The sequence below is a fragment of the Eretmochelys imbricata genome, chromosome 20 (assembly GCF_965152235.1).
Source record: "Eretmochelys imbricata isolate rEreImb1 chromosome 20, rEreImb1.hap1, whole genome shotgun sequence".
NCBI lineage: Eukaryota > Metazoa > Chordata > Testudines > Cheloniidae > Eretmochelys > Eretmochelys imbricata.
Window position 1 is genome coordinate 21,478,584 of NC_135591.1, and position 24,409 is coordinate 21,502,992.

The window sequence follows — 24,409 nt, forward strand, 5'->3', positions numbered from 1 at the left end:
TCCATAACGAAGGTGGACACTTCCTCCTCCATTTACCCCAGTGCTAGGTTATTGCAGGGCTACATCAGTGCCTAAGAGTAATGATGCCATCTACCTCTTCTAATTTTCCATGCACTTTATAAAGATTATTTAATTAAGCGCTGATGGGGGAACAGAGACAGACGTAAAATGACTTGCCTAAAGTTACACAGCAAGTTAGTGCTGGGAACAGAACCCAGGAGTCCTGACTTCCAGCCAGTCCCTCTAGCAACTAGATGTGAGCTAGAAGTAGAACCTAGGCATCCTGATTACTGTTCCCTGGGTTAACCATTACACCCTGGCACCTCTTTAATAGTGAAAATACAGTCATGTTAGCAACATGTTAGTGTAACAGCCAAGTTAAATAAGGTCCAGATGCCTTGAACAAACTGTACTTCAGAGAAACAAATAAGACATCATCTACTAGCACAGTACGAAAATAAACAGCGGAAACTGGTGGATGCCCTAGGCACTTGCAGATGTGGGAGGAAAAAGAAAGAAGATGCCTCAACTCTGAACTTTCCTGTCTTTGTAAGTTTTAGCAGCAGCTTCTTCCCCAAAATAGAACTTTTAATGGGAATAAATATGGACAATTCCTTACTTTCTGCTTCATGACATCTGTCATAACATACATTCTACGCATGACCAGATACCTGCCTCCATATGTGCAGCACCAGTACAATGAGACCCTGATCCTGACCAGAGCTTTTGAGCACTACCCCAGTACAAACAATAACTAACACACACTTCTGACTCTTTCGGGTTGGTGATTTACCATTCACGCTGGTGATCAGGGCTGATGTGGCAAGCTGGATAACCGCACAGTTCAAAGCAGGATACTTGCTCAGGAGGGAAGAGATTGCCTGCAGCAATTCTGCCAATTTAGCTTCAACAGCTCCTGAAATAACAGCTCCTGAAATAAGAATAGTAATAAACAATTCTAAGTAATAGAGGCTATTTATTTTAAAAAAGAAAACATCCACATGATTTAATACTGAGGGATAACTGAAAAAGTGAAAGGGGAAAAAATAGATGACTAGTGTTTCACTACATAATTTCCCCCCCTCCCCCTCCACAGTAAGTATCTCTCTGTCCCCCAGACAGAGCTAAATCCCCTCTTTAGGGGCACTGACACCTTATTGCTCCCACACACAAGAGAAGCATGCAAAAGAGAAAAGAATTAACATCCAAGAGAAAAGCATTTCCCCCATACGTGAAAACCACAATGTACTAGGTGGAATGGAGCCAGGAAGTAGACCCTTGGAACCTGACCCAAATCCAAGGTGTGCCCACACCTCGAATAGTGGGTGCAGTTCTGGTCACCCCATCTCAAAAAGATATATTAGAATTGGAAAAAGTACAGAGAAAGGCAACAAAAATAATAAGGGGGATGGAACAGCTTCTGTATGAGGTGAGATTAAAAAGACTGGGACTATTCAGCTTAGACAAGAGATGACTAAGGCGGAATATGATAGAGGTCTGTAAAATCATGGATAATGTGGAGAAAATGTATTAAAGTGTTATTTCCCCTTCACATAGCACATGGATCAGAGGTCACCCAATGAAATTAATAGGCAGCAGGTTTAAAACAAATACTTCACAAAACACAGGTTCACTGTGTGGAACTTGTTGCCCTGGGATGCTGTGAAGGTCAAAAGTATAACTGGATTAAAAAAAGAACTAGACAAGTTCATGGAGGGTTGGTCCATCAATGGCTGTTAGTCAAGATGGTCAGGGATGCAGCCCCATGCTCTGGGTGTCCCTAAACCTCTAACTGGTAGAAGGTGGGACTGGATGACAGGGGATGAATCACTCAATAGTTGCCCCATTCATTGCCTCTGAAGCATCTGGCACCGGCCACTGTCTGAAGACAGGATACTGGGCTAGGTGAACCATTGGTTTGACCCAGTGTGGCCATTTTTATATTACGTTCTTACATTGAACAGCATAGGTCCTAGCACAGCTCCTTGGGGAACCGATTTACCTCTTTCCATTGTGAATACTGACCGTTTATTCCTACACTTGCTTCTTTTTTAACCAGTTACTGATTCATAAGAGGACCTTCCCTCTTAAGAGTCTTTGGTATAGAACTTTTTCAAAGGCTCTCTGAAAATTCAAGTATGCCGTATCAGCTGGATCACGCTTGTCCACAAGCTTGTTGACACCCTCAAAGAATTCTACTAGATTGGTGGGGCATGATTCTTGCAAAAGGCATTTTGACTCTTTCCCAACATAACGTGTTCCTTTATGGGTCTGATAATTCTGTTCCTCACTATTGTTTTAACCAATTTGCCTAGTACTGAAGTTAGTCTTACCGGCCTGTAACTGCCAGGCTCACCTCTAGAGCCTTTTTAAAAATCAGAGTAACTGTCCTTCAGTCATCTGGAACAGGGGCTGATTTAACATACCACAGTTAGTAGTTTTGCAATTTCATATCTGAATTTCTTCATCATTTTTGGGTGATACCATCTGGTCATGGTGATTTATTACTGTTTAATTTATCAATATGCTCCAAATCCTCCTCTAATGACACCTAAATCTGGGACATTTCCTCAGATCTGTTACCTAAAAAGAATGGCTCAGGTGTGGGAATTTCCCTCACATCCTCTGGTGTGAAGACTGATGCAAAGAATTAATTTAAGTTTCTCTGCAATGGCCTTTTCTTCCTTGAGGGCTCCTTTAGTACTTCAATCATCCAGTGGCCCCACTGATTGTTTGGCAGGCTTCCTGCTTCTGATATACTTAAATTTTGTTTTGCTGTTAGTTTTTGTGTCTTTTGCTAGTTGCGCTTCCAATTATTTTTTGGCTTTCCTAATTATACTTGATTTGCTAGTGTTTCTACTCCTTTCTATTTTTCTCCGTGGGGTTTGACTTCCAATTTTTAAAGGATGTCTTTGTCTCCAACCACCTCTTTGCTCTGTTTAGTCATAATGGCACTTTTTTTGGTCCTCTTACTGTTTGTTTTTTTTAATTTGGAGTATATGTTCAGTCTGAGACTTTATATGGTGTTTTGAAATAGTTTACAGGCATTTCTCTCTTGTGATTGTTCCTTTTAATTTCCATTTAACGAGCTTCTTTGTTTTTGTGTAGTTTCCCTTTTTAAAATTAAATGTGACTATACTGGGTTTCTTTGATATTTTCCCCAATACAAGGATGTTAAATTTAATTGCATTATGGTTGCTATAACCAAGTGCTTCAGCTATATTCCCCCCTTGGACCAGATCCTGTACTCCACTGAGGACTAAATCAAGCGTTCCCTCTCCCCTTGTGAGCTCCAGCAGTAGTTGCTCCAAGAAGCAGTCATTAATGGTATCTAGAAATTTTATTTCTGCATCTTATCCTGAGGTGATATGTACCCAGTCAATATGGGGACAGTTGAAATCCCCGATTATTATTGGGTTTTCTCTTTTTTTGTAGCCTCTCTAGTCTTCCTGAGCATTTCACAATCACTGTCACCATCCTGGGCAGGTGGTTGGTAATAAAATCCTAATGCAATACTCTTATTATTCAAGCATGGAATTTCCGTCCACAGAGTTAAAGTTTGATTCATTTAAGATTTTTTTTACTATGTTTGACTCTATGCTTTCTTTCCCATATCGTGCCACTCGTGCACCAAAGTGACCTACTCTGTCCTGTATATTTTGTACCTGATATTACTGTGTCCCATTGATTATCATCGTTCCACCAAGTTTCTATGATGCCTATTATATAAATATCCTTGTCTGATACGAGGGACTCAAGTTCAACATCTTAGTATTTAGACTTCTTGCATTTGTATATACGCATTTATAAAATTAGTCAATATTTAGTTGTCTGCCTTCATGTGATGTAATCAAAGGAGACTCCTTTTCATTTGACTGTTTCTCTTCAGTTCCTACCTCTACTTTATTAACTTCCATCCTCTCTTCTTTACTAGGATATAGAGTATCCCCTTTAGTAAATCCTCCTTTAAGGGATGTCTTGTACCACACTGTTTGCTCCTGCACACCTGTCAGCTTTCCCCCATGCTGATGTGATAGACCATTAAACAAAGACCCACTTTGCCATGTAGCATAAATGTAGATAGGACCCTCCCTGGATACCATCCATCCCTATGCGGGATATAAGTATCAGGGGATAGCCACGTTAGTCTGTATCCACAAAAACAGTTGTAAGGTAACTCCCTTCTCTTCATGTGTCAGTATAATAATTGACCTCCTGAGGTCCCTTCCAACCCTGATATTCTATGATTCTATGAATAATGCCTGCATCTGTAATTTTCACTCCATGCATCTGAAGAAGTGGGTTTTTTACCCACAAAAACTTATGCCCAAATAAATCTGTTAGTCTTTAAGATGCAGGATATAGTTAGACAACGCTGCTGTTAGCAATGCAGGCTAGATTGTCAGCATCTGCTTCCTTTCAGTGGGTGTTATTCATTGCAGTCACTAACACTACTGTTTAGAACTGCTGTAAACCAGATTTTTCATCCACCAGTAATTGCAGGTGCCATCTATAGCACTTAGGAGCCTTCGCTTTTCATTTGATGAAGCAACTGGGTTCTTATATGCGGAAGTGCTATAAAAAGTGCCTGCAGTTATTTACAGGTGCAATAAATATGGGTGCAATTAATACAAATAAGAGTACACATTATTAAGTGCCTGCTAAAAAAGGGAAGTAAGCATTGAAAGTCTGGTCTGAAAGGTCTGAGGGTCATCTGACTTCATTGTTTTTTATATGTGGTGTACCAGAGAATGTTGGGTGCTTTACAGAACAAAGATCCTGGGTCCTGTCCAGACCTTTTCAAGTGCAGCCTAGATTTGGTATGATGTTAACTTTTATGCTAGCCTTTCTTGTAAATGAACAAACTTAAATATTAGATATTTACCTTCTCTTTGGAAAAGCTCCCGGAGGCTCTGGAATTTGCCATCGATGTTTCTCAGATGTCCAGTGACATGCTGCAGCTTGTTGGTACACAGGTCCATTTGGCCAATGCAGTTACCAGAGGTAGGTTTCTGGACAGAAGCCCAAACAGCAGTCAGGAACCCAGAGTCATGCTCAGGAGTGAAGTGCCCATTATCTGGTGATTTGCCTCCGATCTGAATGTAACTGGCATTGTCCTGTACTCCTGTGCGACTCATGGTAATGTCAGAGGTATTAGTAAGCACAAAGGAGAACCTCTTTCTCACAAACCATGTTTTCTGTTACACATTTCTGCAGTCCTACAGACTTCTACACAGCTTGCTGTTCCTAAAATAAGTAGAAGAAACATTCTGTACAAGGCCTCAAAATTCAATACAAAATGCCTGGAATAACTGAGGGTTTGAGATTAATTCTCATGAATCATTGCTGTGAGCATTTATTTAAATATAATTTTCTAATCTGTTGCTGCTGCCTTTTGACGGTCTAGCAAAGGAGACTTTAATCACTTCAAACGTGTAGTAAATACCATTATAAAAACTCCTCCTCCTGCACATTTCAGCAAATGGAGACCCAAGTTCAGGAAGGTTGGAGACCCAAGTTCAGATTTTCCTCAGAGAGACTGATATCAAAGTGAAACTCAAATATCCACATGCAGCAGCACTGTGTTTTCATGTGAGGTCTTTTAATTAAAGTCAGATTTTTTTAAAAGTAAAAGTATTTGTGTTCTAGGTGCACTGCTAGAATGTTAACGAGGAGTCCAGTGGCACTTTAAAGACTAACAGATTTATTTGTTCGTCTTTAAGGTGCCACCGGACTCCTTGTTGTTTTTGTGGATACAGACTAACACGGCTACCCCTCTGATGCTAGAATGTTATGAATCACCTTCATTCTCCTTCCCTATTTAAGTTGGGGGTAGGGGGAAAACAAAAATGATAACCTGTTTGAAAAACCAATTTGCCGACTGTCCCGCGTTTAAAGGCACCTCACTCTTGGCTGATAAAAATGGAAAATCAAGTAGTTGTCCTGACTCAGTCCTTTGTGCAGCAACAGCTCTTGATGTTTGCAGCCAGTTTCTGAACTCAACTGATACGCCCCTCAGTCTGAATCCTTTCAGAGGGAACCAGTCCTGGAAGTCTCACTACGTGTTGTCTGTGTGGGATGAGTCTCTCAAACTCCAGACAAGTGTCAGGCTATGTGGATTTTCCACATTCCTGCTGCAAGTTATGAAATCACTCATTTCCCAGAGTATCTATACCATCTATAGGAGCAAACCGATCCTGCTACCACTCTTTTGTTAACCCCTTTACTACCTGAAGATCTGCAAACAGCCTTCGTAGTAAAAATTATTAGCAAATTGAATTACACAAGCATAACAAGATCTTTTATAAGAAGATTAATGTATAGTTCAAAAAGAAAAATGAGTTATGCAGACAAGCCAGCAGGTGGAGAGTTTGGAAAATGAATTGCTCAGAAATGTATTATTATTGTATTATGGTAGCACCTAGATGCCCCAATAAGCGATTGGGATGCCCTATGTGCACTACACACATATAATAAAAAGTTTAGTTTATATACACATTCACTCATATAATACTCAGAATTTTATATAGTGCTTTTAAACTTAAAAAAGTTTACAGACATTAGGAAATCAGTCCTTGCAACACCCGTGATCTGGGTCAGTCAAACAGTATTGTTCTCATTTCATTGATGGAGAAGTGGAGATGCAGAGAAGTTAAGTGACTTGCCCATGGCCACAGATGGAGAGAATATTACAGCAAGCATTAGAATGCAGGAACTCCCTGCTTCTAATCCTGTGCTCTAGCCACTAATGAGCACTGCCTTTAATAGAGTACTTATATGCCATGTGTGCTGATAATACTAAACTTCTGTAATAATATATTTAAAGCATTCAATGAGCATTTTATAGGGGTACAAAGCATACTCATGTTTATACTTCTTTAGCTTTCTACCTCTCTACTTACTGCTTTTCTCATCAAACTTCTAGATCACTGTACTGTCTTTTAAAAAATGTAGATATCCAGACTTATTTGTACACAGTGCTAGTCCAGTGTTGAAGGACTTACCCAAATAACACTCCATCTTAGTTGTACAACTATTTCATACAGCATTCTTCATCATTTATATTACCAATAATATAAAAAGCTTGTCAAATGGGTGCATGTTAACTTTGAGTATGTGCCCAGATCCATGTTGCACCCTCAGTAATTGGTGCTGTTGGGACTTAAGCTTCTTTTTGGCCCACTTTGGAAACACAGAACTAGGCATCACTGGATCTGACATCTGTATACACCTGATGACTTCCTTCACAGAGTTTTTGTACCCTTGTTGTCTTTCTGGATCTTGGATAGCTTAACTGAGGTGTCAAGTACAGTAGTTGGATCTTGGCGTCACTTGCAGTCACACTCTTTCCCTGGAAAGCCCCCATGAGCCAAACTTAGCATGAAAGTGTCTTTCCCACTAACTTGTGTGAGCTGAACCCTAATTATCCTGAGATGACCTCACACAACAACACACATGCTTATGCCCATGAGGCTCAACTACTGTAATCTCATTTTAGCAGGATTTGCAGCCAGGCTTCTCTGCTGTTTCGGAGTGGGTACAGGGTGCAATAGCATGTTTGCTCAGTAGGTGGAGCATCCACAGTCAATTCTGTACCTTGGCTGCTGTCTAGACAGGGGCAGGTTGATTTAAAGTTGGCCCTGTGCCTAGGGTTGCCAACAGTCCCTTATTACAAGGGATGTCCCTTATTTTTCGTCTATGTACAACAAGATCGGGAGTTGCCGAATGCTGCAAAAAGCAGCAAGAAACACTCCTAGCAAATGTAGATGAGTTCTTCTTCTTAATAATAATAATAATGATAATATCAGGAGGAGGGGTGGGGTGCTAAGAAACAGTCCCTTATTTTTGAAATACAGTGTTGACAGCCCTCCAGGCTGTGCCAGAAGGAGTCATTAGTTAAAGTGGCACTGTTCACTTAAATCACACTTCTCTCAGAAAACTGTGCCCCTGCTATTGTCACAAGTAACTCCTCAGAGCCTGTAACAGAAAAAGGTTAGAGCAAACAAATGGTTCTCTTCATCAGCATGCCAGCACTTTGCCTTTTGTCAGGTTCACTTTTCTTTTGTATAGTTGTTCCATTTCCATTGTATAGTTGTACTTGTCCTTTTTTCAAACAGTAACAAAGGAAAGAAACATTGGAAAATATGATTGTAAAACTGCAAAAATTAGCAGAGGGAGTCATGAGTCGGTATAGCACTTTAAAATGTTTTTTACTATTTTTTTAAGCTGACATGAATTCAAGTGGAGAGTGTCTTTTCAATAGCATCACAATGCTTGGAGAATGGGAAGCACTATGGATGCTAATTAGTAGCCATAACACTAATACTGGCAGTCTTTAGATAGGTAGGTGTGGGTCTGTGTATAAAACCATTATCCTTTTCCTCCTCCCATACAGTAATATTTTTGTTTCTTGATTTTTAATTTAGAGGGGTTTAAAATTATATTGGTATAATCACCTGTTGTTGTACAGTGACCTAAGTAACTTGGTACATTGCTTTATCTGAGACTTGGAGTGGATCAGGAAGTCCAGTATCTCTCATCCCAAAGCTACTTCATCCCAAATGTTTTTATTTTTATCTATTTATTAAGCACCAAAGTGCTGTACAGAACACAGAAAATGTCCCAAAGACAGTGAACTGGATGCTGAACATATTGTTCTCTCAAGTAACCTTTAATCACACTTTGAAATGGTTTCCTTTTCAGATACATTTTGTGAGATACTCTGGCCCTGCTGATGACCAGACAGTTGAGAAATAATAAGATGCAACAGAATATCAAAACCCACATGATATTCTGTTTCATTATTTTCCTCTTTGTATCCTAGAGTATCAGAAATATAGCAAGTCTACAGATACACTCCTTTTACAGACCAGGCAGGACTTGCATAGTGTTAGAGCTGAGGGTGGCACCCCTTCAGTTTACATTTTTCCTCCCCCTTTTCCCTTCTACCTGCCAGCCTTGCTAGGTAAATAGAGGGAGGATTAAAAGAGAAAACAAGTTGAACAGGCTGGTCCTGCCTTATGCCTCTCTCTGTCTTCACTAGAAACACACCTTCTTTCAATTCTTTCATTTATTCATTCAGGCTATTTAAACTGGCCTGCTGGGCAATTTAAGAATATAAAATCAGGGGACTGAAATGCAAGATTACTGGGTTCTATTCCCTGCTCTTCCATGAGTTTATTGTGGTCAGGTCACTTAGGCCAAAATTTTCAAACACTGATGCCTAAATTTAGGCACCTAAGTTTTTATTTACACAGCTATCTAAGTGGCTTGATTTCCAGAGGTGCCGAGCAGTTGGAGTTATGGGTGCAACCAGATAGCAGGATTGGAGTTGTGTCCATTCTCTCTGCTGACTCAGCTGCTGAAGTCTTGAGTTATCCTATGTATTAGAACTGAGATAATAGGGACTAGGTTATTTATTAGCCTAGCTGTCTAAAGCAATTGCCTGCATACAAAACTATTTTAATTCAACCTGGGTAGTTAATGAGTGAGGCCACAGGTAGTAATTTGGAAAGGGGCAGTCAAAGATCTCTCATTGCAGGCTTCCTTGAGACTGTGCCTTGTTAAATCATGGGCTAACTAAATCAGGATTCAGTCCTAGTTGCTCCTGTGGCAAAAAAAGAAAAGTAGTTTCTAATCCCTTATTAGACCCATAGTAATGAAATGCCTCAATTTTGAATGAGGTTCTAGTTAGCACAAAAGAGTAAAAGGAGTTGCCTAAAAGATGCTAAAATGATTGTAAATTGTCAGTCATGCCCTCATTTGTGACAGACAGGTATTCAGCAATTGCTACTTACTACCAGTAGATGGCAACACAGATTAGAGACTAAAACTATGGTTTATTTATTATTTCACATAGCCCTGTAGGGGTGCATCAGCATCACTGAACATAAAAATCAAACAATGATGGTGGGGAAAAAATCCATTCAGCAGCACTGAAATTAACATGTTCTAGAACTTTAAACTGCATAATGTTACCAGTGATATGCAAGGTGAATCAGAAACTGTCACTCACACCAGTATCACCTGGGTCCATAACAAGTAAAATGTGTTGGTCAGTTCACCTGTTTCACAGGAGTATTTGGTTCATAGTGCTTTTAGTGGTCTGTGCATAACACATTAATAGCAATCCATATATACACTATTGTTTTTAAAAATTAAAATGTCTTCCTCACTTTTTTTGGTGAATTACCAATTGCTTTATTGTGCAGAGCAGTATTTCTGAAAGCCAGTCTGCTCTTCTGTAGTAGTTCATTTTCTGGCTAATTTCTAGGTAAATGAATGGCTGAGATCTCAATGTGAGACTTTCACTAAGGTAGGTTTAGATTCTTTAGGTCAAGAAATCAAAATGTGAGAGCTGATACAGCCAGGCTGTCATTAATGTGCTTGCTGCTAACAGAAACTCTCTAGGCAATAAAGGGAAAAAAGAGAGTGTGAGAACAGGAGGAAATGTTCCCTGGGGCATTTCTGTCCAATAATGTCCCCGTTATAATATAAACAGACCTATTATTATATGAGTAGATGTCAGTGAGGAAAAGGAAATGCCTATTCTCTCCTGCATGCATCTGATGAAGTGGGCTTTAGCTCACAAAAGCTTATGCTCAAATAAATTTGTTAGTCTCTAAGGTGCCACAAGTACTCCTCGTTCTTTTTGCTACCACTCTGAAACCTCTCCTCAGGCTGCATCTTTAATCCTGGCATGGCTATCTCATCTCCCCAGCCACATGTTGTTCCCTGTTCAGAATCCTCCAGTTGCCACTGAGATCCTGAGACTTTGTGAAGATACAAATGTCTATACTAACTTGTGCTCCAGTAAAGCTACCCCCTTGAGTCTGGAGAGTTTTGACAGCGAGTCTCTAGGCTCCTGTTTTAGGATAACCAAAAGCCTAGCAAATGTATGTACTGCTGTAACTTCATAATTCCATATCAGGACAGAGCACTTCCTCTTTCTCCTTCTTTTTCCTTGTCTTCTTGTCCAGCTTGTACTTGAGGCGGCGGATGGGATCGGTGATGCTCCTCTTGGCCAAGTCATCAAAGTCCTCTGCCAAAAGAAAGCTCCTGTCAACTAGCTCAGCGGCCTCTTGCCAGTTCTTGAAACAGGCAGTGCCCAAGCACCTGATCTCCTCCACAGCATTCCCAGCAATCACCTCCCCGCTTGGCTTCAGCACCACCACTACAGGTGTGTTGGACACAGCAAACCTCAACTCCAGCTCCCTGGAAATCAACAAGGGAAGAAACCTTAAATCACAAAGCCCAGAGCTCCATGGCAAGCCACTGAAGACATTATATCCCTTCTGCTGGGAAGAGTGCTGGGGATATCCATGCTGCTGGGGATACCCATGCTGCTGCTGCCCCTCCTGCTACCGCATTGTGGGGTGAGTTTCCAAACCTCCTTTTTAGGTGATTAATTGCATGATGTGTACAGTATCTTCTCTGGGAAGGAAAACACTCCTGACCCTTATGGGCAACATGGGAGTGGGTCTATGAACTGGACGTGAGCTAGAAATCCTGCTTTCTTGTCCTACTTCTCATAATGACTCTGTGTACAGACTTGAGCAGGTCACTTCCCCTCTCTGTGCCAGCAAATGGGGCTAATTTCAATGACCCGCCACACAGAGGGAAGTAAGAACTAAATAGTTAAAATTCATAGGAAGCGTTTAAGCTGTAACATGCTCAGGTTTATTGTCAAGTGGGCAGGGAGCATTCGAAATCAACTACTATTTACATTGCTGCTTATTCTGCCACTAATGTGGGTACAATATTTTGCTTTACATGTTTTCTAGTGTCTCACAAGCAGCCCGGTGGGACAATCACTGTGTTGGATCCTTTTAAGAGCAAGAAATAAACAGGCACTGTAAAAGAACACAAAACACTCAGTATCCAGATTGCCAGAAAACACCAATTGTAACAAAGCTTTGAGGATCTGGAAATCACAGCACTAGATGAGCCTTTATGGCTCTGACTCCTTAGGAATATATCAAAAAGCTGCTTAAAAACAACTATAACAAACCACTTTGTACTTATCTAGCTCACTTCACCCAGGTAACAATGAGCTTTGCAAAATGATAAAGTACAGTATTATCTCCATTTTGCAAAGCAACAAATAGGCAGGAGGGTTGAAAAACTTGGCGAAGACCACACAGCGAGTCAGTGGCAGAGATAAGAATAGAATCAAGGTACTCTGATGCTAAGTCCTTTGGACAATACTGGTTCTCACAGAGAAGAGTTTGTTGTAGACAAACTGCACTGATGCTGATCCAGCTTTATTTATTCCTGCTGTCTATATTTCTCCAAAGCCTCCCTTCTCATTACACCCACTTTGTATTCTTTTCCCTCTCGTACGACTGGAATCTCTCCCCACTCTTTGTTCAAACCACCCTTAAAACTCACTCCTTTCACAAATTTCAGAGTAACAGCCGTGTTAGTCTGTATTCGCAAAAAGAAAAGGAGTACTTGTGGCACCTTAGAGACTAACCAATTTATTTGAGCATGAGCTTTCGTGAGCTATGCCCCTTTGACTCACTGTGTGGCCTTAGACAACTCACTTCCCCTTGCTGAGCTTCAGTTTCTCCATCTATAATAATGGGGACCCAACTCCTTCTACAGATAAAGAGTGCTAGATAAGTGCAAAGTACTATGCTATCATCTGTGTGTCTGTTGTGAACTGTTATCTGTGTCTGATTAGATTAAATTATCTGTCTTGTTGGTTTATTAAGATCTTACCTTTTGAACTCATCCTGGAAGGGTAAGAACAGCCACCTTTTGGGCATAGTCTTCAGGAACTTTTCTTGCTTCTCCTCTGTCTCATCCTGAGACACGTATACCAGGACCAGCTGGGAAGCCCTTTCCACATAAAATTCATCCGTGAGTCTCACAAAGAAATCTCTGAGGACAGGTGAAAACTCCTGGCATCGAGTGCATTCACTAGATCCAAAATACAGCAGCATCACTTTGTTATCCAGTCTCTGGCTAAGTTCACTCTCAGTGTCCACTTCATCACAGTCCTTGTTGTTTGTAATCAGGATCTTCCCAATGAAAAGGGAAACCATGGCTAGCTAAGCCTAGGAGATCAGGCTGATAAAAGGTTAGTTAATAAGTAATTACAACTGATCAATTTGAGACTCTTTTGCAATGAAGGCAGGATTCCATCCCTATGTCTGGGAATTCAGTGTGAGGAAAGATTGCACAGCCTCTTCAGGGAACCTCCACCCTGTAACGTCCCCTCATGAAATTTGTTTGCCTCCAGGAGTTTGTCAGTAAGATCATTCCTTCTACATACTGTTCCCTTCACAATGCTGTCAGAAAATGCACCAGTCCTGCTGCTGCTTAGGCTCTGCCTGGGTTTACAGTAAATCCAATAGTCTTCCTGTTGTGCTTCATCTCCCAGCCTATTAATAGTATCTGACACATCAAACTCTGCAAAGACTTCTTTAATCTTCTTAAACTGTTGACCTGCTCCTGTGGGGCCATTCAGAGCAGCTGTTAAACGATCACAGAAATGCACCAGGATCTGTCATTGGTACAAGCTGTAACAATTCCCTGGTAGGAAAGCAGGATGGGGGGATGGTTGTTGCTAAAGGAAGCAGGAGAGAAGGGGAGCATCTTTACAATCTCTGGTATGCCACTGAGGATATTCTTAAATGAAGATATTCAATGACAACCCTGTGCATTGCTTTTGCGAATCTGATTTCCGTCAACTGTACTTGCATATAACCTCTCTTCAAGAGGACAGAAAAATTCTCTATTTAAAAAGAGAAAAAAGAGTTTGGGTCCACTATGCTCATGATCTTTAAAGAGGAATTAGTATTAACATGAAAAACTGTTTTAAGATCTCAAATCAATAACATGCTAGCCTAATAAGTTTATACAATATTGTATATAATAGGTAAGCTCCAGCTGTGTTCAGTGCTATATGATAAGCTTATGCCAAAGATATATGGAGTTTAATACCTCCTAAAATAAAATATTAGAGAATCTGTTTTATATCCACTTGCAAAATCTTGACTTCAGAGTTGTTGCTCTTGCTACTGAGATCACAAACACCTAAAGTAAAGGTGGAACTGCAGAGAAATATTTGTTTTAGGTGATTATGATATCAGTTGTTCTGGCAGGAAAACAAAGAACCCTAGACTCAAGATTTGGCAGGTAAAAATAACTGATTTTCAAATACTGTTTAATACATACAGTTAGGGCTGTCAAGCGATTAAAGAAACCAATTGTGATTAATCGCACTGTTAAACAATAGAATACCATTTATTTAAATATTGTTGCATGTTTTCCACATTTTCAAATATATTTCAGTTTCAACACAGAATACAAAGTATACAGTGCTCACTTTATTTTTTTATTATAAATATTTGCACTGTAAAAATAAGAAATAGTATTTGTCAGTTCACTTAATACAAGTACTGTAGTGCAATCTCTTTATCATGAAAGTTGAATTTACAAATGTAAATTATGCACAAAAAATAACTGCATTCAAAATAAAACAATGATAAACTTTAGAGCCTACAAGTCCACTCAGTCCTACTTCTTGTTCAGCCAATCGCTCAGACAAACAAGTGTGTTTACATGTTCAGGAGACAATGCTGCCCGCTTCTTGTTTACGTCACCTGAAAGTGAGAACAAGCGTTCACAGGGCATTGTTGTAGCCGGCATTGCAAGATATTTACATGCCAGATGCGCTAAAGATTCATATGTCCCTTCATGCTTCAACCACCATTCCAGAGGACATGTGTCCATGCTGATGATGGGTTCTGCTCAATAACAATCCAAAGCTGGATGTTCATTTTCACCATCCGAGTCAGATGCCAGCAGCAGAATGTTGATTTTCTTTTTTGGTGGTTTGGGTTCTTTAGTTCCTGCATCAGAGTGTTGTTCTTTTAAAAAGCATGCTCTACACCTGGTCCCTCTCACATTTTGGAAGGCATTTCAGATTCTTAAATGTTGGGTCGAATGCTGTAGCTATCTCTAGAAATCTCACATTGGTATCTTCTTTGCATGTTGTCAGATCTGCAGTGAAAATGTTCTTAAAATGAACAACATACTGGGTCATCATCAGAGACAGCTATAACATGGAATATATGGCAGAATGTGGATAAAACACAGAACAGGAGACATACAATTCTCCCCCAAGGAGTTCAGTCACAAATTTAATTAACGCATTATTTTTTAACAAGCGTCATCAGCATGGAAGCATGCCCTCTGGAATGGTGGCCAAAGCATGAAGGGGCATACAAATGTTTAGCATATCTGGCATGTAAATACCTTGCAATGCTGGCTACAACAGTTTTTTGGTTGGAACAAAGAAAGCACAATCAATTTTAGCTCTCATCTATATTTCTTTTATGCATAAACCTTTAGATTTTAGATTCTAAAGGACTGGCAACAGCATGATTGTCAGTAAGATCTGACTTGTATATTGACCTGGGTCTGGGGCTTGGTCCTTTGGGATCCGGAGAACGCTTTTTTTTCTTTTACTGGGGTATTGGTTTTCGTAACCATTTATCCCCATAACAAGTGGTACTGGTGGTGATACTGGGAAACTGGAGTGTCTAAGGGAACTGCTTGTACTTATGGTTAGCCAGTGGGGTGAGACCGAAGTCCTCTCTGTTTGGCTGGTTTGGTGTGCCTTAATGGTAAAGGAAACCCAGCCTTGGGCTGTAACTGCCCTGCTCTAAGTAATTTGTCCTGAATTGATACTCTCAGTTGTGTCCCACCAGAGGCAGCATCGTTACTCCCATTTTTAAACAAAAAAAGGAAATCCCCCACAGACCAGATTCTGAATGCAATTATATCTGTGTAACTCAGAAGTAAAGTCACTAATTTAGATGGAATTACTCTTCATTTATTCCATTTTGATATCAGAATCTGGTCCTATGAGCTCTGCATATTCATATATTTTGTGTTTGGGAATGAAAGGGAATCAGTGTAGCTCTGGGGGAATCTGATAAGGGGAACACCTAAACTCACCACAAATACACAGCCCACAAAATGTTTTAAGCTTTTTTGTTTTCCTAGCTGTAACTCTGTTCTGGATTATTTCAGTCACCTTTGGAAACGGTCCCATTGTTTGCTATGTGCATCACAAGCTTGGGGTGCCCACCAGAAGCGCATGATGCACCTCTGCTCTGCATTAGCTTTGGGCCCTGCCAGATGCCTGTACACAGGCCTGTACAGTTAGGCCAGGGGGAAGGGTTGCTGCAGTGTGTCTGGAGCAAGTGCCATTTCCAGCAGAAAGGCCTGACCCAGGAAAACCAAAAACGCTATCCCAGCTCGCCCCTGTATGGTCCTCCCTCCAGCCCCGCCCACCAGGTTCTCTGTGCTCCTCCTTTCAGCCCTTTCTCCCTCCAGCCCCTTTATGCTCCTCCTTCCAGTCCCTCTATCCCAGTGGCCACTGATGGGTCGATGCTAGAGGATCTCCCAGTCGATCGTGATCTCCCGCAGCGCAGCGGGGCTGCTGCTAAGAGAGGCTCCCTACCTGCCCCGGCCCCACACCGCTCCCTGAAGCGGCCAGCGCAGCCCCGCAGCCAGGGTGACAGGGGTCTCCATCCACACACTGCTCCTGCCTGCAAGCACCGCCCCCGCAGCTCCCACTGGCCGGGAACAGGGAGCTGTGGTCAGTGGGACCTGCGGAGGCAGCGCTTGCAGAGAGGGGTAGTGTGGGGAGCCACGTGCCGTTCCTCCCTCCCCCCAAGGGGTGTATTGGCCCCTTCCGGGAGCGGCGTGTGGACGGGGTAGGCAGGAAGTTAGACTTAATGGCAACCTCCCAGACCCAGCACCCAAACCAGCCCTGAGCCCCCTCCAGGTGCCAGCACCCCAAACTCCCTCCTGCACCCCAAGCGCTCACCTCCCTCCCAGAGCAAGCACCACCACCCACTCCTGCACCCCAACACTCTGCCCCAGCCCAGAGCCCCCTCCTGCTCTCCAAACCCCTGCCCCAGGCTCAGCCCAGAGCCCCCTCCCACACTGCAAACCCCTTGGTTCCAGCTCAGAGCCTGCACCCCCTCCTCTGCCAGCCTGGTGAAAGTGAGTGAGGGTAGGGGAGAGCAAGTGATGGAGAGAGAGGGATGGAGCAAGTGTGGAGGGGCTTCAGGGAAGGGGTGGAATAGATCCAGGGTTGCCCTTAAATTCAAAAAGTGATTTTGGAGATCACTACTCTAGCCCCTCCCCAAGCTCCTCCCTGCAACCTCTCTATCCCCCACCATGCCAGTTCTCTATGTTCCTCCCTCCAGCCCTTCTATCCCCTCCCCATGCTCCTCTCTCCAACCTCTATCCTCGCCCCTAGCTCTCCACGCACCTCCCTCAAGCCCTTCTATCCCCCACCACGCCAGTTCTCTATGCTCCTCCCTCCAAACCTCTATCCCTCCCCCGCCAGCTCTCTATGTTCCCTCCTACCCCTCCCCATGCTCCTCCCTCCAGCCCTTCTATCCCCTCCCCATGCTCCTCCCTCTATCCTCGCCCCAGCTCTCCATGCACCTCCCTCCAGCCCTTCTATCCCCCACCACGCCAGCTCTCTATGCTCCTCCCTCTAGCCCTTCTATCCCCCACCACGCCAGTTCTCTACGCTCCTCCCTCCAAACCTCTATCCCTCCCCCGCCAGCTCTCTATGTTCCCTCCTACCCCTCCCCATGCTCCTCCCTCCAACCTCTATCCTCGCCCCTAGCTCTCCATGCGCCTCCCTCCAGCCCTTCTATCCCCCACCACGCCAGCTCTCTATGCTCCTCCCTCCAACCCTCCCCCGCCAGCTTGTCTATGTTCCTTCCTACCCCTCCCCGTGCTCCTCCCTCCAACCTCTCTATCCCCTCCTTGCAGCTTCACTAACCCCCACCCCAGGCTCACTATGTTCCCCCCTCCAGCTCCTCTGTCCCCTTCCCCCGGCTCCTGTGCTCCTCCCGTCCCGAGCTCGCTCTGCCCGCAGCTTTTCCCCGCGGCTCTCTGTGCGCCCTCACCGGCCACTCTAGCCGCCCTCTCTATGGCCTGGCTGTGCGCCTCTCGGGGCCGCCCTTCGCGGGCGGAGCTCGGGCTGTTTCCGGGGCGGGGCTGCGGCTGGCGCGCGGGCAGAAGCCGTCGGAGTGTGGCCAGGTAGCGGGGAGGGGGAGTCGGAGCTCGGCAAAGGTTCGGGTGAGCGCGGTGTCCCCCGGGTTGGGGGTGGCGGGTGGATGTCGGGGAGGGGAGGGGCTGGCACAGGGCCGGGGATAGAGGTGGCGGGGCTGCCCCGGGGGCGGCGGGTGGATGTCGGGGGGGGCTGGCACCGGGCCGCGGATAGAGGTGGCGGGGCTACCCCGGGGGCGGCGGGTGGATGTCGGGGGTGGGGGCTGGCATAGGGCCGGGGATAGAGGTGGCGGGGCTGCCCTGGGGGCGGCGGGTGGATGTCGGGGGGGCTGGCACAGGGCCGGGGATAGAGGTGGCGGGGCTGCCCCGGGGGCGGCGGGTGGATGTCGGGGGTGGGGGCTGGCACAGGGCCGGGGATAGAGGTGGCGGGGCTGCCCCGGGGGCGGCGGGTGGATGTCGGGGGGGTCTGGCACAGGGTCGGGGATAGAGGTGGTGGGGCTGCCCCGGGGGTGGCGGGTGGATGTTGGGGGGGGGGGGGGAGGGGCTGGCACAGGGCCGGGGATAAAGGTGGCGGGGCTGCCCCAGGGGCGGCGGGTGGATGTCGGGGGTGGGGGCTGGCATAGGGCCGGGGATAGAGGTGGCAGGGCTGCCCCGGGGGCGGCGGGGGGGCTGGCACAGGGCTGGGGATAGAGGTGGCGGGGCTGCCCCGGGGGCGGCGGGTGGATGTCGGGGGTGGGGGCTGGCACAGGGCCGGGGATAGAGGTGGCGGGGCTGCCCCAGGGGCGGCGGGTGGATGTCGGGGGGGGGGGACTGGCACAGGGCCGGGGATAGAGGTGGCGGGGCTGCCCCAGGGGCGGCGGGTGGATGTCGGGGGGGGGGGGGACTGGCACAGGGCCGGGGATAGAGGTGGCGGGGCTGCCCCGGGGGCGGCGGGTGGATGTCGGGGGTGGGGGCTGGCACAGGGCCGGGGATAGAGGTGGGGGGCTGCCCCGGGGGCGGCGGGTGGATGTCGGGGGTGGGGACTGGCACAGGGCCGGGGATAGAGGTGGCGGGGCTGCCCCGGGGGCGGCGGGCGGATGTCGGGGGGGGGGCTGGCACAGGGCCGGGGATAGAGGTGGTGGAGCTGCCCTGGGGGTGGCGGGTGGATGTCGGGGGGGGGGGCTGGCACAGGGCCGGGGATAGAGGTGGCGGGGCTGCCCTGGGGGTGGTGGGTGGGTGGCGGGGGGGGGCTGGCACAGGGCTTGGGATAGAGGTGGTGGGGCTGTCCCGGGGGCGGCGGGTGGATGTCGGGGGGGGGGGGGACTGGCACAGGGCCGGGGATAGAGGTGGCGGGGCTGCCCCGGGGGCGGCGGGTGGATGTCGGGGGTGGGGGCTGGCACAGGGCCGGGGATAGAGGTGGGGGGCTGCCCCGGGGGCGGCGGGTGGATGTCGGGGGTGGGGACTGGCACAGGGCCGGGGATAGAGGTGGCGGGGCTGCCCCGGGGGCGGCGGGCGGATGTCGGGGGGGGGGCTGGCACAGGGCCGGGGATAGAGGTGGTGGAGCTGCCCTGGGGGTGGCGGGTGGATGTCGGGGGGGGGGGGCTGGCACAGGGCCGGGGATAGAGGTGGCGGGGCTGCCCTGGGGGTGGTGGGTGGGTGGCGGGGGGGGGCTGGCACAGGGCTTGGGATAGAGGTGGTGGGGCTGTCCCGGGTGTGGCGGGTGGATGTCGGTGGGGTCTGGCACAGGGCCGGGGATAGAGGTGGCGGGGCTGTCCCGGGGGTGGCGGGTGGATGTCGGGGGGCGGGGGGGCTGGCACAGGGCCGGGGATAGAGGTGGCGGGGCTGTCCCGGGGGTGGCGGGTGGATGTCGGGGGGCGGGGGGGGCTGGCACAGGGCCGGGGATAGAGGTGGCGGGGCTGCCCCGGGGGCGGTGGGTAGAGGTTTGGGGGTAGAGATGGCGGGGCTGACCTAGGAACCCTAGTGGGTAAATGTCAGGGGCCTGGGCACTGTAGTTGATACAGTAGTGGGTGGGGGTTGAGATCAGGGAGAAGTGGCAGTTTCTTTAGGGCTGGCTCTGTGGGTCTGAACATGGTGTCCCTGGGTGGGTGGCTCTGTGGGTCTGGAGGGGTTTGAGTTTGAGGGTTGGGGTTTGGCATGGTCCCTAGGGAATGGAGTATGGGGGTAGGCTCAGTAATCCAACTGACATGATCTTAGGAGGGAAGGTGTGGGAGGGCCCTAACATAGTGGCAGGGTGCATGGATGAGGTTTGAGATTGTGAAGGAGTAAGGCTGGCATGATGTCTAGAGGTATGTGAGATCTGAGGGGTGCTGACATACCCCTTTGGGAGGGGGGATATAACCTGAAGGGGCTGACGCAGTGGTGGATGTGGGGAGGGTTGGGAGGCATAGTTTCTGGGTGTGAAGTCTGAGAGATCCCATGTGGTGTCTCGGAGAGGGTGATAAGATGCCTGAACGGTCTAGGGCAGTGACTAGGGTACCTGTGAGGAGTGGACCATACTAGGGATTAGACCAATACCTATGATGGGCAAGAAGCATCCTGGAATAGTGTAAGCAGCCACATGAATGTCTGGATGATGTTTCCCATTGGCACTGGAGAGGATTTTTCTCACATGTCCCTCTTACTCTGCCTCTTGTAGATGCTGGAAACTTTCCCTGCACCCGCCTACCCCCCGCCCACCCCGTGGTGGAAATAATGCACATCCCTGCTCCTCATCTGCACTGGGGGATGGGATGGGTGCTACAATGGGATTTTTCCCCCCTATTCATGGTACTACAAAAGTTCCTAGTGCTTTTTCACTATAAGGAGGACACTTGCAACTCTGACACTGCTTTCTATCCAATAGCTGGATCACTTGATGATTGCCTGTTCTGTTCATCCACACTGAAGCACCTGGCATTGGCTACTGTCGGAAGATAGGATACTGGGCTAGATGGGCCATTGGTCTGACCCAGTATGGTCATTCTTACGTAAACCCTTGCCATCAATATATAGTGGAAATTCATAAAACCTAAAAAAAAATCTCAACAAATCCTACCTCAAGCAGAGTTTTTACCTTGAGAAGGGAGAAGTGCGAGAGATTCCATGAAGTATAATAGGGATTTTGCTGTTGCTATTGACTTCACATGAAAGGTGCTCAGTTACTGTGGTAGTGGGTGGCAATATAAAACTCTAAGATATACATGTTTCTGAGACTCCTTCATCACAAGATGATAGGCACACCAATCCCATCCCAAATTCATTGACTAATAGCATAAGAACATAATAATGGCCATACTGGGTCAGACCAAAGGTCCATCCAGCTCAGTATCCTGTCTACCGACAGTGGCCAATGCCAGGTGCCCCAGAGGGAGTGAACCTAACAGGTAATGATCAAGTGATCTCTCTCCTGCCATCCATCTCCACCCTGTGACAAACAGGGGCTAGGGACACCATTCCTTACCCATCCTGGCTAATAACCATTAATGGACTTAATCTCCATGAATTTATCCAGTTCTCTTTTAAACCCTGTTATAGTCCTAGTCTTCACAACCTCCTCAGGCAAGGAGTTCCGCAGGTTGACTGTGTGCTGAGTGAAGAAGAATATCCTTTTATTTGTTTTAAACCTGCTACCCATTAATTTCATTTGGTGGCCCCTAGTTCTTATATTATGGGAACAAGTAAATAACTTTTCCTTATTCGCTTTCTCCACATCACTCATGATTTTATAGACCTCTATCATACCCCCCCCCCAGTCTCCTCTTTTCCAAGCTGAAAAGTCCTGGCCTCTTTAATCTCTCCTCATATGGGACCCGTTCCAACCCCCTAATCATTTTAGTTGCCCTTTTCTGAACCTTTTCTAATGTCAGTCTATCTTTTTTGAGATGAGGGGACCACATCTGTACGCAGTATTCAAGATGTGGGTGTTCCATGGATTTATATAACGGCAATAAGATATTCTCCGTCTTATTCTCTAACCCTTTTTAAATGATTCCTAACATCCCATTTCCTTTTTTGACCACTGCTGCACACTGCGTGGACGTCTTCAGAGGACTATCCACAATGACTCCAAGATCTTTCTCCTGATTAGTTGTAGCTAAATTAGCCCCCATCATATTGTATGTATAGTTGGGGTTATTTTTTCCAATGTGCATTACTTTACATTTATCCACATTAAATTTCATTTGCCATTTTGTTGCCCAGTCACTTAGTTTTGTGAGATCTTTTTGAAGTTCTTCACAGTCTGCTTTGGTCTTAACCAGGGGTCTCAAACTCAAATGAGCATGAGGGCCACATGAGGACTAGTGCATTGGCCCGAGGGCCACATCACTGACCCCCAAGCCTTCCATGAGGGCCCGCCTCTTCCCACCCCTTCCCTGCCCCCATTCCACCCCCTTCCCTTAAGTCCCCACCCTAACTCTTCCCCCTCCCCGCCCCCAGGGGGTGCAGGAGAGGTGTGGGGTGTGGCAGGGGGCTCAGGACAGGGGTTTGGGGTGCAGCAGGGGGTCAGGGTGAAGGGTGTGGCGGGGGGCTCAGAGCATGGGGTTGGGGTGCAGGAGGGGTGTGGAGTGCGGCGGGGGTTGGGGGGCAGGGAGTTGGGGTGTGGGGTGCAGGAGGAGTTTGGGGTGCGGGCTCCGGGGTGGCAGCGGCACGCACTGGGACCAGGGCAGGCTCCCTGCCTGCCTGCCCTGGACCCCGGCCCCTGCGCTGGTCTGCTCCTGGAAGCAGCCGGAACCATGTCCCTGCGAGGGCACAAGGCTCAGTGCTCTGCCTTGCTGCTCCTCCAGATACCTCCCCCGAAGTTCCCATTGGCCATGGTTCCCTGTTCCCGGCCAATGGGAGATGCGGGGGGCGGTGTCTGGAAGCCATGGCAATGCAAGGAGCCCCTCCCCACCCACCCCGCTGCAGGGACGTTGTGCCGGCCGCTTCAGGGAGCAGCGCGGGGCTGGCGGGGCCACGGGGGGCAATCACGCAGGCCGGATTCGGCCTGCAGGCTGTAGTTTGCCCACCCCTGGCCTGGAAGTAGGCCCGGGGGTGCAGGCTGCTTGGCGGGCTGCAGGAAATAGCCCAGTGGGCCTCATGTTTGAGACCCCTAGTCTTAACTGTCTTGAGCAGTTTAGTATCATCTGCAAACTTTGCTACCTCACTGTTTACCCCTTTCTCCAGATCATTTATGAATAAAATGAATAGGATTGATCTTAGGACTGACCCTTGGGGAACCACTAGTTACCTCTCTCCATTCTGAAAATTTACTGTTTATTCCTAAACCTTTTTTCCCCTCTCTTTTAACCAGTTCTCAGTCCATGAAAGGATCTTCCCTCTTATCCCATGACAACTTAATTTATAGAACAGCCTTTGGTGAGGGACCTTGGCTTTCTGGAAATCTAAATACACTATGTCCACTGGGATCCCCCTTGGGTCCAACATGTTTGTTGACCCTCTCAAAGAACTCTAATAGATTAGTAAGACATGACCTCCCTTTACAGAAACCATGTTGACTTTTGCACAACAGTTTATGTTCTTCTACGTGTCTGATAATTTTATTCTTTACTATTGTTTCAACTAATTTGCCCAGTACTGACGTTAGACTTACTGGTCTGTAATTGCCAGGATCACCTCTAGAGCCCTTCTTAAATATTGGCGTTACATTTGCTATCTTCCAGTCATTGGGTACAGTAGCTGATTTAAAGGACAGGTTACAAACCATAGTTAATAGTTTCAGAATTTCACAACTGAGTTCTTTCAGAACTCTTGGGTGAATGCCATCTGATCCCAGTGACTTGTTACTGTTAAGTTTCTCAATTAATTCCAAAACCTCCTCTAGAGACACTTCAGTCTGTGACAATTCCTCAGATTTGTCACCTATAAAAGATGGCTCAGGTTTGGGATTCTCCCTAACATCCTCAGCTGTGAAGACTGAAGCAAAGAATTCGTTTAGTTTCTCTGCGATGACTTTATCGTCTTTAAGTGCTCCTTTTGTATCTCGATCGTCCAGGGGTCACACTGGTTGTTTAGCAGGCTTCCTGCTTCTGATGTACTTAAAAAACATTTTGTTATTACCTTTTGAGTTTTTGGCTAGCTGTTCTTCAAACTCCTTTTTGGCTTTTCTTATTACATTTTTACATTTAATTTGGCCTTTCTATTTACCTCACTAGGATTTGACTTCCACTTTTAAAAAGAAGCCTTTTTCTCTCTCACTGCTTCTTTTACATGGTTGATAAGCCACGCTGGCTCTCTTTTAGTTCTTTTACTGTGTTTTTTAATTTGGGGTATACATTTAAGCCATCCACTTTTACCAAGTTTTAGACACATAGAAAATATTTTGTTTGGTGATGATTTTTTGTCTTTTTGGTAATTGAAATAAATATAATTAAATCCA

At 46.4% G+C, this 24,409-nt stretch overlaps 2 protein-coding genes across 3 annotated transcripts in view; one reads left to right on the plus strand and one right to left on the minus strand.

The window, feature by feature from the left end:
- Nucleotides 1-9,848: 9,848 nt before the first annotated feature.
- NXNL1 (nucleoredoxin like 1) lies at nt 9,849-13,368 on the minus strand. Its single transcript, XM_077838611.1, has 2 exons — nt 12,724-13,368; nt 9,849-11,214 (listed from the first exon to the last, which is right to left on the minus strand). The coding sequence occupies exons 1-2, from the start codon at nt 13,047-13,049 to the stop codon at nt 10,914-10,916; spliced, it is 627 nt and encodes a 208-aa protein (XP_077694737.1). The 5' UTR covers nt 13,050-13,368; the 3' UTR covers nt 9,849-10,913.
- A 4,433-nt stretch (nt 13,369-17,801) lies between these two features.
- The window catches only part of SLC27A1 (solute carrier family 27 member 1), a 33,498-nt gene continuing 26,890 nt past the window's right edge, over nt 17,802-24,409 (plus strand). Inside the window, exon 1 of one of the 2 annotated variants that reach the window (XM_077838447.1) lies at nt 17,802-18,123. The gene's annotated coding sequence lies outside the window, so the exon portion shown is untranslated. The remainder of the gene's footprint in view (nt 18,124-24,409) is intronic. The other variant, XM_077838448.1, reaches the window with a different exon arrangement.